Raw genomic sequence first — 17,274 nt, forward strand, 5'->3', positions numbered from 1 at the left:
TGTAGAAGTAGGGACACCAGGCTGCCGAGAGCCTGGAGCTGTGACCCAAACGTATTAAGAACCAAGGGCAAATAGGCAAGCAGTCTTTATCCTCTATTCTGGGTGGAAACCAGAGTTTATTAAACAGCAGTTAATACAAGTTTAAAGATAGTGGCAAATATGCATAATTGTACTTAGGGTTTGTTTTCTTTTCATTCTTCAGTTGTATCATGTCAACTATATAGATTAGTGTTTATATTTGATTATTTTCATAAACAATTTAGTAACTTTCAGTCCTCTGTGAATGTAGACAAAGAAATAAATTATAGCTAAGTTTTAAAATGTTTTAAATGGCCGGGTGTGGTGGCTCATGCCTGTAATCCCAGCACTTTGGGAGGCCAAGGCGGATGGATCACTTGAGGTCAGGAGTCTGAGACCACCCTGGCCAATATGGTGAGCCCTGTCTTTACCAAAAATACAAAAATTAGCCTGGTGGGGTGGCGTGCACCTGTAATCCCAGCTACTCAGGAGGCTGAGGCAGGAGAATCACTTGAACCCAGGAGGCGGAGGTTGCAGTGAGATGAGATTGTGCCACTGCACTCCAGGCTGGGCAACAGAGTGAGACTATCTCAAAAAAAAAAAAAAAAAAAGTTGTAAATGGAGAAACTACATTTAACTACAGGGGAAAACATAGAATTTAGTCTACAAACATTTATTTCAGTCCTTACCATACATAGGATGCAATGGGAAGGACCAACTTTGTCTCTTCCCTAAAGAACTAGAAGAGTGTGTACACCAGTCTCCTCCTCTCTCCCACTTTCTTTTTTTTTTTTTTTTTTTTTTTTTTTTTGAGACGGAGTCTCACTCTGTTGCCCAGGCTGGAGTGCAGTGGCATGATCTCGGCTCACTGCAAGCTCCGCCTCCTGGGTTCACGCCATTCTCCTGCCTCAGCCTCTCCGAGTAGCTGGGACTACAGGCGCCCGCCACCACACCAGGCTAATTTTTTGTATTTTTAGTAGAGACGGGGTTTCGCCGTGGTCTCGATCTCCTGACCTCGTGATCCGCCCGCCTCGGCCTCCCAAAGTGCTGGGATTACAAGCGTGAGCCACCGCACCCGGCCTCCCACTTTCTTTTTTTAATTTTTTAGTAAGATAGGCTGGGTGTGGTGGCTTATTCCTGTAACTCCAGTACTTTGGGAGGCTAAGGCAAGAGGATCCCTTCATCCAGGAGCTCCAGACCAGCCTGGACAATATGGCAAGACCCTGTCTCTACAGAAAAATTTAAAAACTAGGCCAGGCACGGCGGCTCACGCCTGTAATCCCAGCACTTTGGGAGGCTGAGGTGTGCGGATCACCTGAGGTTGGGAGTTCGAGACCAGCCTGGCCAACATGGTGAAACCTCATCTCTACTAAAAATACAAAAATTAGCCAGGCATGGTGGCGCACACCTGTAATCCTTGGGAGCTACTTGGGAGGCTGAGGCACAACAATCGCTTGAATCTGGGAGGCAAAGGTTTCAGTGAGCCAAGATTGCACCACTGCACTCCAGCCTGGGTGACAGAGCGAGACTCCATCTCAAAAAAAAAAAAAATTAAAAAATTAAAAAACTAGCTGGGTGTAGTGGCACGTGCCTGTGGTCCTGGTTACAGGAGGCTGAGGTAGGAGGATTGCTTGAGTCAAGGAGGTTGAGGTTGCAGTGAACCATGATTGCACCATGGCACTCCAGCCTGGACAACACAGTGAAGCGGTGTCTAAAAAAAAAAAAAAGAAAAGAAAAGAAAGAAATTGTAGTAAAGCACATATAACTGAAAATTTACCATTTTAACCATTTTAGGTATACAGTTCAGTGGCATTAAATACATTTACACTGTTATGCAATCATCACCACCATCCATCTCTAGAATTCTTTTCATCTTCACAGATTAAAACTCAGTACCCCTTAGACCAGAGGTCCCCAACTCTTGGGCGGTGGACCTGTATGGACCCATGGCCTGTTAAGAACTGGGCCGCACAGCAGGAGGTGAGCAGTGGGTGAGTGAGATTACTGCCTGAGCTCTGCCTCCTGTCAGATCAGCAGTGGCATTAGATTCTCATAGGAGCATGAACCTTCTTATGAATTCCTCACACAAGGGATCTAGCTTGCACACTCCTTATGAGAATCTAATGCCTGATGATCTGAGGTGGAACAATTTCATCCTGAAACCATCCACACCCCACCCCACCCCAACCATTGTTCTACTTTTGGTTTTAACTATTCTAGCTACCTCATATAAATGGAATCATACAATATTTGCCCATTTGTGTCTGGCTTATTTCACTTAGCATCATGTTTTTAAGGTTTACCCATATTAGAGCATGTGTCAGAATTCCATTTTATTTTATTTTATTTTATTTATTTTATTTTATTTTATTTTAATTTTATGTTATTTTATTTTATTTTATTTTTTATTTTTATTTTTATTTTATTTTATTTGAGACGGAGTCTCACACTGTTGCCCGGGCTGGAGTGCAATGGCGTGATCTGGGCTCACTGTAACCTCTGCCTCCCAGGTTCAAGCGATTCTCCTGCCTCAGCCTCCCGAGTAGCTGGGATTATAGGCACCCGCCATCATGCCCAGCTAATTTTTTTTTTTTTGTAATTTTAGTAGAGATGGGGCTTTACTATGTTGGCAGGCCGGTCTCGAACTCCTGACCTCTTGATCCACCCACCTTGGCCTCTCAAAGTGCTGAGAATACAGGTGCGATCCACCATGCCCAGTCTCCTTTTTATTTTTATTTTTTTATTTTTTACTTTTTTGAGACGGAGTCTCACTCTGTCGCCCAGGCTGGAGTACAGTGGTGTAGTCTTGGCCCACTGCAACCTCCGCCTCCCAGGTTCAAGCGACTCTCCTGCCTCAGCCTCCCAAGTAGCTGGGGTTACCGGCACCCACCACCATGCCCAGCTAATTTTTGTATTTTTAGTAGAGACGGGGTTTCGCCACGTTGGCCCGGCTGGTCTCAAACTCTTGACCCCAGGTGATCCACCCGCCTTAGCTTCCCAAAGTGCTAGGATTACAGGCATGAGCCACTACGCCCGGCCTCAGAATTTCTTTTTAAAGCTGAATAGTATCTGTTAAACACACACACACACACACACACACACACATATATACATATATATACATATATATATATATCTCCCACATTTTGCTTATCCTTTCATTTCTTGATGGACACTTGGGCTGTGTGACTTTGTGGTTCTTTTTTTGTTTTTGTTTTTTTTGAGATGGAGTCTCACTCTGTTACCCAGGCTGGAGTGTAATGGCGCAGTCTCGGCTCTTTGCAACCTCTGCCTCCCAGGTTCAAGCAATTCTCTTTCTTCAGCCTCCCCAGTAGCTAGGATTACAGGCGTGTGCCACCACACCTGGCTAATTTTTCTATTTTTAGTAGAGACGGGGTTTCATCACATTGGCCAGGGTGGTCTCGAACTCCTGACCTCAAGTGATCCACTCACCTCAACCTCCCAAAGTGCTGGGATTACAGGCGTGAGCCACTGCGCCCAGCCGGGCTATGTGACTTTGGGCCAATCATTTAACCTCTGTGCTAGGAGCATGGGTGTATAAATATCTGAATCCCTGCTTTCAGTACTTTTGGGTATATACCTAGAAGTGGAATTGCTGAGTCATTGCAGTTCTATGTTTAAGTTTTTGAGGAACTGCCATGCTGTCTTCCAGAGCAGCTGTGCCATTTTACATTCCCATCAGCAGTGCACAAAGGTCCAGTTTTCTCCACTTCCTTGCCAAAACTTGTTATGTTCTATTATTTTTGTTGCTGTTTTTCATAGTAACCATCCTACTGGGTGTGAAGTGGTTGCCCTTTTTCTTTCTTAACCACCCTATGGGAATCTTAGATACTCTGATCATGATTTTCCTCCTCCCTCCCTCCCTCTGTTTCTTCCTTTCCTCATCAAATGTTTATTGAGCATCTACTATGTGCCAGGCCCGGTGCTAAACACTAGGTATATGGTGATCAATAAAACAGTTGGGGCACGTGCCCTCACATAGCTTGCCCAATCATAAGCCAGATATTTAGGAGGGAACAATCTCTTCAGTGTTGCATTGGCAAATGAATGCTATCCTGTGACACAGAAAATAAATATCTCATTGATCTCTGTAAATGCCAAACCATAAAGATGGAAGGGATGTACATCCACCTCTACTCCCAAAGAAATAAGAATTTAGGCTAGGCATGGTGGCTCACGCCTGTAATCCCAACACTTTGGGAGGCTGAGGCAGGCAGATCACTTGAGGTCAGGAGTTTGAGACCAGCCTGGCCAACATGGCGAAACCCCATCTCTACTAAAGATACAAAAATTAGCTGGGCGTGGTGGTGCTCACCTGTAGTCCTAGCTACTCAGGAGGCTGAGGCATGAGAATCACTTGAACACAGGAGGCAGAGGTTGCAGTGAGCTACGATCGTGCCACTGCACTCCAGCCTAGACAACAGAGTGAGACTCTGTCTCAAAAAAAAAAAAAGAATTTATGATCGTTGAGCAAAGAATGCATTACAGCATCAACTGTTTGACTCCCAAATGGGAGGAGATTTGGAAGCTAAGCTATATTCATAGCTTGAAAGGACAAGCGAGTGAAGGGCAGGAAGCCTGAGAAATGGGAGACTGATGCTAAGAGGCCTCAGCAAGACCTAGTGGTGTCTGGAGGGTGGAGCAGTAGCTTGAAAAGGAACTGAGATGTTTGGCTCAGAGCAGAAGGATTTGAACGAGGCTGTAATGTGTCGAAGTCTCAAAAAGCTCAAAACATAGAATGCTGCACTTCTAGTGAAGGCAGAACTGGAGTCCAAGATGGATCTTCTATATTACTTTTATTCATCGATTCCACTCATTCTTTCAAACGTTTATTTTACACTTTTCATGTGCCAGGGTATGCCAAGGTACTGGGTGTATTTTGGTGATTAAAACAAACTTGGCCTCTGCCCATATGGACTCATAGCCTGGTGAAGGAGCCAAACAGTAACCAAGTAATCAAGCAAATGCATCACACAAATGGGAAGAATGGTACATAGGGGAAAAAAAATGGTGTGGTAAGAATATCTTGGGAGGGAGATGTTCGGTAAATAAAAGGGTGTTTACAGGCTGGGCATGGTGGCTCACCGCCTGTAATCCCAACACTTGGCTGGGCCAAGGCGGGTGAATCACCTGAGGTCAGGAGTTCAAGACCAACCTGACCAATATGGTGAAACCCGTCTCTACTAAAAATACAACAATTAGCGGGGCATGGTGGCATGCACCTGTAATCCCAGCTACTTGGGAGGCTGAGGCAGGAGAATTGCTTGAACATGGGAGGCAGAGGTTGCAGTGAGCCAAGATCACGCTACTGCACTCCAGTCTGGGTGGCGGTGAGACTCTGTCTCAAAAATAAATACATAAATTAAAGGGTGTTTGCAAATGACTTCTTTGAACAAGTGATATTTAGGCTAAGACCAAGGGACAAGAAGCCATTGGTCATCAGAAGAGTGTCTTGGCCAGGCGTGGTGGATCATACCTGTAATCTCAGCACTTTGGGAAACCGAGGCAATTCTCCTGCCTCAGCCTTCCCGATTAGCTGGGATTACAGGCATGCACCACCATGCCCGGCTAATTTTGTATTTTTAGTAGAGATGGGGTTTCTCCATGTTGTTCAGGCTGGTCTCCAACTCCCAATCTCAGATGATCCGCCCACCTCGGCCTCTCAAAGTGCTGACATTACAGGCGTGAGCCACGGCGCCTGGCCTTACAAATACTTTTTAAAAAATGATCCAGCAGTGGCAGCATGTGCCTGTGGTCCCAGCTACTCAGGAAGCTGAGGTGGGAGGGTCTCCTGAGCCCTGGAGGTAGAAGCTGAAGTAAGCTATGATCATGTCACTGAACTCCATCCAGCCTAGGTGACAGAGATCCTGTCAGAAAGAAGAGAAGAGAAAAAGAAGAGGGAGGGAAGGAGGGAGAGAAGAAAAAAGAGAAGAAGAGGCCGGGCGTGGTGGCTCACACTTGTAATCCCAGCACTTTGGGAGGCCGAGGCGGGCGGATCACGAGGTCAGGAGATCGAGACCATGGTGAAACCCCGTCTCTACTAAAAATACAAAAAAAAAAAAAAAATTAGCTGGGCGTGGTGGCGGGCGCCTGTAGTCCCAGCTACTTGGGAGGCTGAGGCAGGAGAATGGCGTGAACCCGGGAGGCAGAGCTTGCAGTGAGCCGAGATTGCGCCACTGCACTCCAGCCTGGGCGACAGAGCGAGACTCCGTCTCAAAAAAAAAAAGAAAAAAGAGAAGAAGAAAGAAGGAAAATAGAAGAAAAAAAAATGTGCAAGGGCTCTGGGGTGGGACATACCCTGGTGTGTTCAAGGAATGGAGAGGAGGCCAATGCACCAAAGGATTCACTTTCATTCTAGGTGCACTGGGGAGCGAGTGAAGGATTGTTAAGCAGGGAAGTAAATAGATATGATTTATATCTCAAAATGGTCACTCTGAATACTAAGTAGAAGTAGAAAAGGAGGCTCACGCCTGTAATCCCAGCAGTTTGGGAGGCCGAGGTGGGCAGAGTACCTGAGGTCAGGAGTTCAGTACCAGCCTGGACAACATGGTGAAACCTTGTCTCTACTAAAAATACAAAAAAAATAGCTGGGCGTGGTGGCACACCTGTAGTCCCAGCTACTCGGGAGGCTGAAGTGGGAGGATCACTTAAACCAAGGAGGTGGAGGTTGCAGTGAGCTGAGATCATGACACTGCACTCCAGCCTGGGTGACAGGGTGAGACTCGTCTCAAAAAAAAAAAAAAATGAATTTGAGGGGCCAAGGTGGATGCCATAGAACCAGTCAGGAGGCTATTGCAATGGTCCATGTGAGAAAAGTTTGCAGCTGGGACCAAGGGTTTGGGAGTGGGTGGACCTGAGACACATTTTAGAGTTGGATTCTTCAAGACTGAATGCTAGGTTGTTGTGGGGGAAAGGAAGAAGAGGGAGGAATGCAAACTCCCCCCTGGCAGTGTGTGCATGGAGGTACCATTGATGGAGATGGGAGGACTGGGAGAGGAATAAATCTAGGGGGACAAAAACTGGGAGTGAGGTTTGGAAAGGTTAAATCTGAGATGCCTGTGAGTCATCCATGTGGAAATGTCCAGTAATTAGTTATGTCTGGAACACAGAGCAGAGATTTGAGCTGGAGAAATAAATTTGGGAGCCAGGGAAAGATGAAATTCCCTAAAGAGAGCTTAGAGGGAAAAGAAAAAGGAGCCCGGGATTGAGCCCTGGGAAGTGCAGGTCCTTCAATATCTGTAAGTGAGGGCTAGTAGGAGGAAGAGGAGGCAGTGAGACAGGAGGAATGGCAAGAGACTGTGGCATCCTAGAAACCTAAAGGGGGAGGGGTGCCTTGAAAAGGAGAAGAGTAGGAAGTGTTCCTCAGGTGTCAAGTAAGATGAAGACAAAAGGGGATCACTGGAGAGCTTCAAGATTGCAGCTTGGGGACAGGGTAGACACAGGCAGTAGGCAGTAGAGTGGCATCCTAATTGTTGGGGCCACTGGGCTTTGTCGTGATCTCTGGGAGACTGTTGGAAGGTGGTGAGGTGAGTAAGGTCTGTGTGGCTGATGGAAAGTACCTGCTTTAGAATTCAGGCAGTCTGGCCAGGCACGGTGGCTCACGCCTGTTATCCCAGCACTGGGAGACTGAGGCAGGTGGATCGCCTGAGATCAGGAGTTCGAGACCATGGTGAAACCTCATCTCTACTAAAAATGCAAAAAAATTAGCTGGGCGTCGTAGCATGCACCTGTAGTCCCAGCTACTTGGGAGGCTGAGGCAGGAGAATCACTCGAACCCAGGAGGTGGAGGTTGCCGTGAGCCAAGATCACACCACTGCACTCCAGCCTGGGTTACAGAGCAAGACTCCATCTTGGGGCAAAAAAAAAAAAAAAGAAGTCAGGCAGTCAGAGTGTTTTGCCTCTCCTTCCCCTGCAGGGGGTCTGTGAAGACCATGCTGACCTGAGCCTGGCAAGATGGTACAGGGGTTCAACAATCCCCAGCCACATCCTTCTTCAGGCTCTGCTAATTCAGCCGTGTCCCTCTCCCTCTGCCCGTCCCCCTACAGGACACTTCACGGCCATGGTATGGAAGAACACAAAGAAGATGGGCGTGGGGAAGGCGTCCACAAGTGACGGGTCCTCCTTTGTGGTGGCCAGATATTTCCCAGCGGGGAATGTTGTCAATGAGGGCTTCTTCGAAGAAAATGTCCTGCCGCCAAAGAAGTAACTTGTTAAATGTAATGGGAAGGTGGCAGACTTAAGAATGTGGATATGAAGTGCCTAGAACCACCACAACCTGGCTGTGCGTCTGTCCCTGTGGGCATATGTCCTTGTGTGTGTGATGCATGTGAGCGTCTCTGGCACACACACTTGGACATACAGTTCTGCATGAGCTCATTCTTATTACAGGAGTGAGCAAAGGAAGCATTTACCCCGATGGTTACCTAGACCACGATTATTTGGATTGGGGGAAGGGGGGGGATCTGTTTTTTTAACTTTTTGTTATTTTTAAGCAAACTTCTTTTGTACTTTTCTTACTTCTAATATCCATCCCTGGACTTTTTGTATTCCAAATGTTTGTGATGCTAAGTGAAGTCCATTTTATGTGATCTTCATGCGTCGTAATCTACTTTTGGTAGATAATTAAGATTATTAAACCCTCCTTTAAATGTGACCTAAAATACAGCTTTAAGCACATAAATATAAAGCAGCTTCCATCAGGAACATGGAGCAGGCAGGGGCTCCATTTTACAGAATTACTGAGATTTCTCAGTTGTAAAACATGATGTCATCCTGCATGCCTCCTGGAATTCTCCAATGGGGTCGCCAAAGAACAAATGGAGAAAAAAAGCTTTACTTCCTTGCATTCTTCTACCTTTAAATGGCAAAGTACCACTACCACCACCACCTCTTGCCCCCTTCCCTCTTTTCTTAAACTTCTGGCATTTCAGAGCTCAGCAGGCTACCCCTGGTTTCTGGAGAGTTGGGCTAGGCCTAAAGCTCCCCTCCCCCACCTCTGTTAGGCAGCCCAGGCCTGGTCTGGGAGACAGCCCCTCACCCTGCCTGGGCTCTTGGCCAAGCAGCCTTGGATGGATGAAGTCAGAGAGGTGGGGTGAGGGTGAGCTTACTCAGGGCCCCCAGAGGAAGCCCTCAGCCTCTGCCCTGCCTCCACACAGGGCGGGAGCCCAGGCCTGTTCCTGGCAGCTGTGGCTGCAGCTGTGCTGCTGCTCCCTCCTGGAATGTGTGACAAGCCCAAATGTTCCAGGGAGACGGCCTGGGCAGGGGGCTTAGAAATGCTAATATGGTTCTGTGTTTTGCCTGAAACGATACCAGTTTCCCCTGAATAGCAACTTTACAAGGTCCATGTGGGAGGGACCAACCCAGATGCCCTGCCGAGTGTCCCTGAAACCATGGCAGCTCCATCTGTCAAGATGGCAGGCTGGAGTGAGGGGGCTGCTGGCTGAACAGCAGGCATCTGGGCAGGCCAGTCCTCAAAGCAGCTCCTGAAGGTCTGTATTGCACTGTGACCAGTCTCAAGCTATGCCTCTAATTTCACCAGGGATATTGACTAAGAAGACAATAAAATCTTTTTCTTTGTGTAATATCCTCCTCCAATGTGATTCATACCTCATTCTCGGTGGCTGAGACAATCCGTGACTCTGAATCCCTCTCTTGATTAACCCCAGAATACCTGCAACCCATTCCCTGTGGACTGTGTTGCTTAAGTGGCCAAGTTTTAACCCATCTGGCCCGCCAGCACAGAGCTGATTGGACTAGAGTGGACACTGGATCCAACGGCAGCCAATCACCAGGCTGGCCATGGACTGGGAATTTCAGCTGATTGTGGAGAGAATTTACCAGTGGTACTGAAAAAAATAAGGATGCCATGAATTGGAATTAGGGCCATGGCAAACCAAAGCTACTTGCAAGCCAAGTTATTAATAGGAAATACATAGAAGCGAAGAAGCCAGTTATTGGAGGTATAAAAGAGGAAGAGATCCTGAGAATATTCTTGAATGTTCCTGAGCTTTCTAGCTCCAGCCCAAATCTGTATATCTTTAAAATATGCCCCTCATTTTCCTCAGGGCTTCCAAACAAACTGATACACCAGCCGATGGTCCCCAAAGATTAGAATCATACCATCTCTTCCTAACGGGAGACACCATGAACAGAAAATGTGGCACCTGGCAGGAAGCTGACAGTGGGCGAAAAGACTGCTGAGATCCTTTTCTGGCCCCACCTGGCAAGCTGCCAGCCAGTGAACTTCTTGGTGGCTCCTCGGGTGACCCCCCAATCCCAATACACACACACACACACACACACACACACACCCAGGTGGTGGAAGCCAGCATGCAGCCAGCCTCTATGGGCTGGAGTTTGTTTCCGCAGTTGGCTGGATTGAGGAAAAAGCTGGACCGGGGAGCTTTCCTGGGCTGAAGAAATGCCAGACAGCGAAGCTGGCTGAGCAGGTAGGCACTAATCTCACTTTTAAGGATTTCTTGAAGATGGCAAGCCTCACAATCCAAAAAGAACAAGGACAAACCAAACCGCGGCTCTCCTTTGTAGCCAGAGGGCAGAGGAAGAAGACAGCTCTCTGGGTGCAAGCCTCTTCCTCTCCCTGGGCCTCAATTCATCCACCTGTACGAGGTCTGTCACATGGAGTTAGGTCTATCAGTTCTCTCAGGTCCCCATGACACCTCCAGACGCTACTTAATGCTGGAAGTGTCTGATGAGAGAGCTCGTTCCTGCCTTGGTGCTCTGGGACCTGAAACAAAAACAAACAGGCATGGCCACCTCCTCCACTGAAATGCTCCCAAGGCTGAAGCTTGCAGGTGGGAGGGCAGGCGAGAGGACAAAGGAGGTGTGAAGTAGCAGGGCCTGACCCACCTACCCCCTGCACCCAGGTGAAGATGTCCCAGGAGGCGAGATCTGCCAGCCTGCCTGTCCATGGGAGCCAGAAGGTGTCTGGCATCAGCACCAAGAGGCCTCATCATTCACCCAAGTTGCTGCTGCTTCACAGAAGTTAAGGGCTGAAGAGGTATTAAGAGCTTAATTATTCTCCCAGGGAGACTGCTCTCCGGAGGAGGAGGCTGAAATCGAAGTCTTCTTCCAATGGGGAAAACAAGGTCTTCACCTTGTGCATGTATCATATCCCAAGAGACCAAGTCTCTCTATCCCATTCAGGCGGGAAGGTGGACAAATTCAGTTTAAAAGGGTATTTTTGGCCAGGTGCGGTGGCTCACGCCTGTAATCCCAGCACTTTGGGAGGCCAAGGCAGGTGGATCACGAGGTCAGGAGTTCAAGACCAGCCTGGCCAAGATGGTGAAACCCCGTCTCTACTAAAAATACAAAAGTTAGCCGGGCGTGGCGGCGCGCGCCTGTAATCCCAGCTACTCGGGAGGCCGAGGCAAGAAATTGCTTCAACCCAGGAGGCGGAGGTTGCAGTGAGCAGAGATCGGGCCACACGGCACTCCAGCCTGGGGGACAGAGCGAGACTCCGTCTCAAAAAAAAAAAAGAGGGAGGGCGGCGTATTTTCAAATAATTTTCAAGTTACCAAATCTAAAAATAAGGAAAAGGCTAGTCTGGAATGAAAGGACGAGGGAGGGAGACAATGAGAATGAGAATATGACTAAGCCAGGGAGGGAAAGAGCTGGAACGGCTCAGATTCCCGAGGCTGATACGAAGTTTCCTGGGAGGGGCGCTGAGGACAGCCCAAGAGTCTAGAGTGGGGCTTGGGCCCAGATTGGAGAAGATCAGAGAGGTAAGTCCTTTCTGCACCTTCTCGCGAATCCCTGGGCGAGATGCAAGTCCAGGCCCTTCTCTAGGGTCTCTTCCCAAAGGCTGGTCCGGGTGGTACCACTGGGCTCTTTTGTCTCCCCCTCCCTCCCGCCCGCGGCGCTCCAGCTGGCCCTTATCCCCTACGTGCACGAACAGCAGTGCCACAGACGCCCCACAGGACTGCGGGAGCCCCACGCCGGCCAGGAATCTGTCCGAGTCTGCGGGCACCCTTCTCTCTCCCCGCAAAGGACTCGCAGGGGTCAGGAACCCCCCTAACTGTTACTGGGAGTCGGAGACAGTCTTCTGGCCTCTGGAGGGCGCGCCTCCGTTGGGGGCTCAGCGTCCCCATCTGTAAAGTGGGGACAGGTGTGTGTCTGGGGAGCTCTAAGGAGTCCTGCAAGGCTCAGAGCCCCCGATCCTGCCGTTTGAATTCCAGGGTCGCGGCGGACGGCACGGCGCTGCCGCCTGTGCACGGTGGCGCGTGGAGGCAAAGCGATAAAGGGGACGCCCCGCGCCTCTTTTCCATCCTGGAGAGGGGTTGGGGTGGTGCCCGGCGCAGAGGCGGCGCGCTCGGGGGTGGGGACGACCCTCCAGCGCCACCGCGTGGCTGGACTAGGCTCGGGCGGCGGGCCCAGAAGAGACGCGAGGCAGCCACAGCCTCCCCAGCTACCGCGAAACCAAAACCACGACGACCCCAAGTTTTTATGAAGGGAGCAGCCACGAACGCCGGCGCTGGGCGAACTGGTGTAATATGAGTAAGAAAACGGCAGCCAGCATTAATTGAGCTTTATGAAGAGCCCACTACTCTCCAGTCCTTTTCTCATTTAAACTCTAATAATAGGCCGGGCACGGTGGTTCACGCCTATAATCCCAACACTTTGAGAGGCCGAGACGGGCGGATCACCTGAGGTCAGGGGTTCGAGACCAGCTTGGCCAACATGGTGAAACCCCCGTCTCTACTAAAAATACAAAATTTTGCCGGGCGTGGTGACAGGTGCCTGTAAGTCCAGCTACTGGGGGTAGGGGGTGAGGGGGGGTTGGGGGGTGAGTAATAAAAGACAGGGGAATTGCAACAGAGAAAGAGTAATTCACACAGAGCCAGCTGTGCGGCAGACTGGAGGGTTTTGTTTTTGTTTTTGTTTTTGAAACGGAGTCTCACTCTGTCGCCCAGGCTGGAGTGCAGTGGTGCGATCTGGGCACACTGCAACCTCCGCCTCCCAGGTTCGAGCGATTCTGCTGCCTCAGTCTCCCCAGTAGCTGGGATTACAGGCATTACAGGCATGCACCACCACTCCCAGCTAATTTTTGTATTTTTAGTAGAGACAGGGTTTTGCCATGTTGGCCAGGCTGGTCTCGAACCCCTGACCTCAGGTGATCCGCCCACCTTGGCATCCCAAAGTGCTAGGATTACAGGCATGAGCCACCGCGCCCGGCCTGGAGTTTTATTATTACTCAAATCAGTCTCCCGGAGCATTGGGGGGGCAGAGTTTTTAAGGATAACTTGGTGGGTAGGGGGAAGCCAATGAGCCAGGAGTGGTGCTGATTGGGCAGAGATGAAATCATGGGAGTCGGAGCTGTCTTCCTGGGCTGAGTCAGTTCTTGGGTCTGGGGGCCACAAGATCAGATGAGCCAGTTTATCGATCTGAGTGGTGCCAGCTGATCCATCAAGTGCAGGGTCTGCAAAATATCTCAAGCACTGGCCTGGCACGGTGGCTCACGCCTGTAATCCTAGCACTTTGGGAGGCCGAGGCGGGTGGATCACCTGAGGTCGGGAGTTCGAGACCAGTGTGACCAATATGGAGAAACCCCCCTCTCTACTAAAAATACAAAATTAGCCAGGTGCGGTGGTGCATGCCTGTAATCCCAGCTACTCAGGAGGCTAAGGCAGGAGAAATGCTTAAACCCGGGAGCTGGAGGTTGTGGTGAGCCGAGATTGCACCATTGCACTCCGGCCTGGGCAACAAGAGCGAAACTGTTTAAAAATATATATATATATCTCAATCACTGGTCTTAGGAGCAGTTTAGGGAGGGTTAGAATCTTGTAGCTTCCAGCAACATGACTCCTAAACCGTAATTTCTAATCTTGTGGCTAATGTTAGTCCTACAAAGGCAATCTAGTCCCCAGGCAAGAAGGAGGTCTGCTTCGGGAAAGGACTGTCTTTGTTTAAACTATAAACTATATATATATATATATATGTTTCTCCGAAAGTTAGTTCAGCCTTTGCCAAGGAATGAACAAGGACAGCTTGGAAGTTAGAAGCAAGATGGAGTCAGTTAAGTTGATCTCTTTCACTGTCTCAGTCATAATTTTGCAAAGGCGGTTTCAAGCTGAGATCACACCACTGCACTCCAGCCTGGGTGACACAGCGAGAGTCTGTCTCAAAAAAATAAAAATAAAAATAAACTCATAATAATCTTTGAAGCGGGTACTACTATCAAATATTAGTGCCATCTCACAGAGGAGGAAACTAAGGTTTAGAAAGTCTGAGCAACTCGCCCAAGTCCTCCCTTGATGGAGAAAGCTGACCCACTGAAGCCCCCAACATTTTCTAACTGGACACTTGGAAATGTGGGGGGAACATTCTAGTTGGCCATGGAGCTGAAATCATCCGGGCTTTAAAGACCCTCCCATGCCCCCATTTGCGGTTAACTCCTTCATCTCTGCTCCAGGGAGTGGCCTCCACCTCTCCAGTTTGAAGGAGAATGATGTCCGTGGCCACCAAGGTCAGAAGCCAAAGGACAGGGCTTTTCTCTGATGCCCAGGAGGCTTGGCAGGAAGAGTGCTTGGAGAATGGAGAGTCAGAGACTGGGGAAAGCTGGGTAGGCAGGAGCTTCCAGAAGGGTAGGAAGAAGGCCAAGTTACTCAGCTTCTGGGCCCTGCTCGGCTTCCAACTGGCTATGTGATTTTGGGCAAGTGCCTTCTCTTCTCTGGGCCTCAGTTTCCCTCAAAATGGGAGGATTCTTCTAGGTCTGATAATCTCTTCCCTTTCCCCACCTCCCCTTATCTCTCCTACACAAACTGCTCCCACTGCCCCACCCAGACTGGCTCTGACATTTCAGAAGCCTTGAACTGCGGTTTGAAAGTCCCAGGTGGAAGTTGCCGCCCATCCCTGAGGTTCCTCCTGAGCTCTGGGCCCAGGGCTTTAGGTCCTGCTAGGGTATGTGGCCTTGGCAGGTTGGAGAGATCAGAGGGGAGGAAGGTCCAGTGCCTCTGAGACAGGCCTCAGGGAGGCCTGCATTGTGATGACCTCATCCACTGTATGACATCATCCTCTCTCCCACCCTGTCTTCTCCCTGGTCAACTGCTCTGCAAACAACCATCAATCTGAATCCCAAAGGCCTGAGAAAGTCTGTTCTCCAGTACCTGCTGCTGATCTGTTTCAGCCGACAAGAAGCACCATGAAATTGGAATTCACCGAGAAAAACTACAATAGCTTCGTGCTGCAGAACCTAAACAGACAGAGAAAACGCAAAGAGTACTGGGACATGGCCCTGAGCGTGGACCACCACGTCTTCTTTGCACATCGCAACGTGCTGGCTGCTGTCTCCCCGCTGGTGAGGAGGAGCCTCATCTCCAGCAATGACATGAAGACTACCGATGAGCTTTTCATCACCATTGACTCCAGTTACCTGAGCCCGGTCACAGTGGACCAGCTTCTGGACTACTTCTATAGTGGCAAGGTGGTGATCTCCGAGCAAAACGTGGAGGAGCTGCTTCGTGGGGCTCAGTATTTCAACACACCACGCCTTCGAGTTCACTGTAATGACTTCCTTATTAAGTCCATCTGCCGTGCCAACTGCTTGCGCTACCTCTTCTTGGCTGAGCTGTTTGAGCTCAAAGAGGTATCAGACTTAGCTTACTCTGGCATTCGGGACAACTTCCACTACTGGGCCAGTCCTGAGGGCTCCATGCACTTCATGCGCTGTCCGCCTGTTATCTTTGGCCGCCTGCTCCGTGATGAAAACCTTCACGTGCTCAATGAAGACCAGGCTCTCAGCGCACTCATCAATTGGGTGTACTTCCGGAAGGAGGATCGGGAGAAGTATTTCAAGAAGTTCTTCAATTACATCAATCTCAATGCTGTCTCCAACAAGACGCTGGTGTTTGCCAGCAACAAGCTGGTGGGCATGGAGAACACCTCATCCCATGCAACCCTGATTGAGAATGTCCTGATGGACCGCAAGCAGGAGCGGCCATGCAGCCTGCTGGTCTACCAGCGGAAAGGGGCCCTGCTTGATTCCGTGGTCATCCTCGGTGGCCAGAAGGCCCATGGCCAGTTCAATGATGGAGTGTTTGCCTATATCATCCAGGAGAACCTGTGGCTGAAGCTCTCAGACATGCCCTACCGGGCAGCAGCACTTAGTGCCACCTCTGCTGGTCGCTACATCTACATCTCTGGTGGCACCACTGAGCAGATTTCAGGGCTGAAGACAGCCTGGCGGTATGACATGGATGACAACTCCTGGACCAAGTTGCCTGACCTGCCCATCGGGCTTGTCTTCCACACCATGGTGACCTGTGGGGGAACAGTGTACTCAGTGGGCGGGAGCATTGCCCCAAGGCGGTATGTCTCCAACATCTATCGCTATGATGAGCGGAAGGAAGTCTGGTGTCTGGCAGGAAAGATGAGCATCCCCATGGATGGCACCGCCGTGATCACTAAAGGAGACAGGCATCTGTACATTGTCACTGGACGGTGCTTGGTGAAAGGTTATATCTCCCGGGTCGGGGTAGTGGACTGCTTTGACACCAGCACTGGAGATGTGGTCCAGTGTATCACCTTCCCCATTGAGTTCAACCATCGGCCCCTGCTCTCTTTCCAACAGGACAACATCCTCTGCGTGCACAGCCACCGGCAGAGTGTGGAAATCAATCTGCAGAAGGTGAAGGCAAGCAAGACGACCACCTCAGTGCCTCTCTTGCCCAACAGCTGCCCCTTGGATGTGTCCCATGCTATATGCTCCATTGGAGACAGCAAGGTGTTTGTATGTGGGGGTGTCACCACCGCCAGCGATGTCCAGACAAAGGACTACACCATCAATCCAAATGCCTTCTTGCTGGACCAAAAGACAGGCGAGTGGAAGACCCTGGCTCCTCCACCAGAGGCACTGGACTGTCCTGCCTGCTGTCTAGCCAAGCTACCTTGCAAGATTCTTCAAAGGATTTAAACATTTTAAATGGGAGAATAAGTAAATGCATTATTATTCACAATTTAATGAGAGAAAGACAGGAAGATGACCTGTTGTTTCCTTCTTAGTGTTCCAGTCCATGCTTGGCCCTGAAGGTGGAGATCCTAGGGGAGGGCTGCTCCCAGTGGGTGCAAACTCAGGGCCACTGTGTCATTGGAGGTATCCAACAGGGGTTGGAAAGGAACCCCTGGTGGGTGGAATTGAGGCCCCTCCCAGGCATTGGCCAAGGCGATGTCTGTCCCCTGTTCTGTACCCCTGTGGTCACCTCTCAGGCATCTGCTAGATCA

The 17,274-nt window shown here is 49.7% G+C and overlaps 2 protein-coding genes across 4 annotated transcripts in view; both read left to right on the forward strand.

Moving 5' to 3' along the window:
• Positions 1-9,627, forward strand: part of GLIPR2 (GLI pathogenesis related 2) — a 28,176-nt gene extending 18,549 nt beyond the window's left edge. For all 3 annotated transcript variants that reach the window (XM_032164136.2, XM_032164137.2, XM_032164138.1), the window contains one exon: positions 8,085-9,627. In XM_032164136.2, coding sequence (XP_032020027.1) covers positions 8,085-8,245 — 161 coding nt within the window. In that variant the 3' untranslated portion in view covers positions 8,246-9,627. The remainder of the gene's footprint in view (positions 1-8,084) is intronic.
• A 5,452-nt stretch (positions 9,628-15,079) lies between these two features.
• CCIN (calicin) lies at positions 15,080-17,031 on the forward strand. The gene has a single exon (XM_032164140.2). It carries the CDS (start codon positions 15,197-15,199, stop codon positions 16,964-16,966), a length of 1,770 nt encoding a protein of 589 aa, XP_032020031.1. The 5' UTR covers positions 15,080-15,196; the 3' UTR covers positions 16,967-17,031.
• Positions 17,032-17,274: the final 243 nt, after the last annotated feature.

The sequence above is a fragment of the Hylobates moloch genome, unplaced genomic scaffold, assembly GCF_009828535.3.
Source record: "Hylobates moloch isolate HMO894 unplaced genomic scaffold, HMol_V3 SCAFFOLD_10, whole genome shotgun sequence".
NCBI lineage: Eukaryota > Metazoa > Chordata > Mammalia > Primates > Hylobatidae > Hylobates > Hylobates moloch.

What these genes read in the sequence shown, in the direction of transcription:
- CCIN (XM_032164140.2), top strand. Translation starts at nt 15,197, where the DNA reads ATGAAATTGGAATTCACCGAGAAAAACTACAATAGCTTCGTGCTGCAG.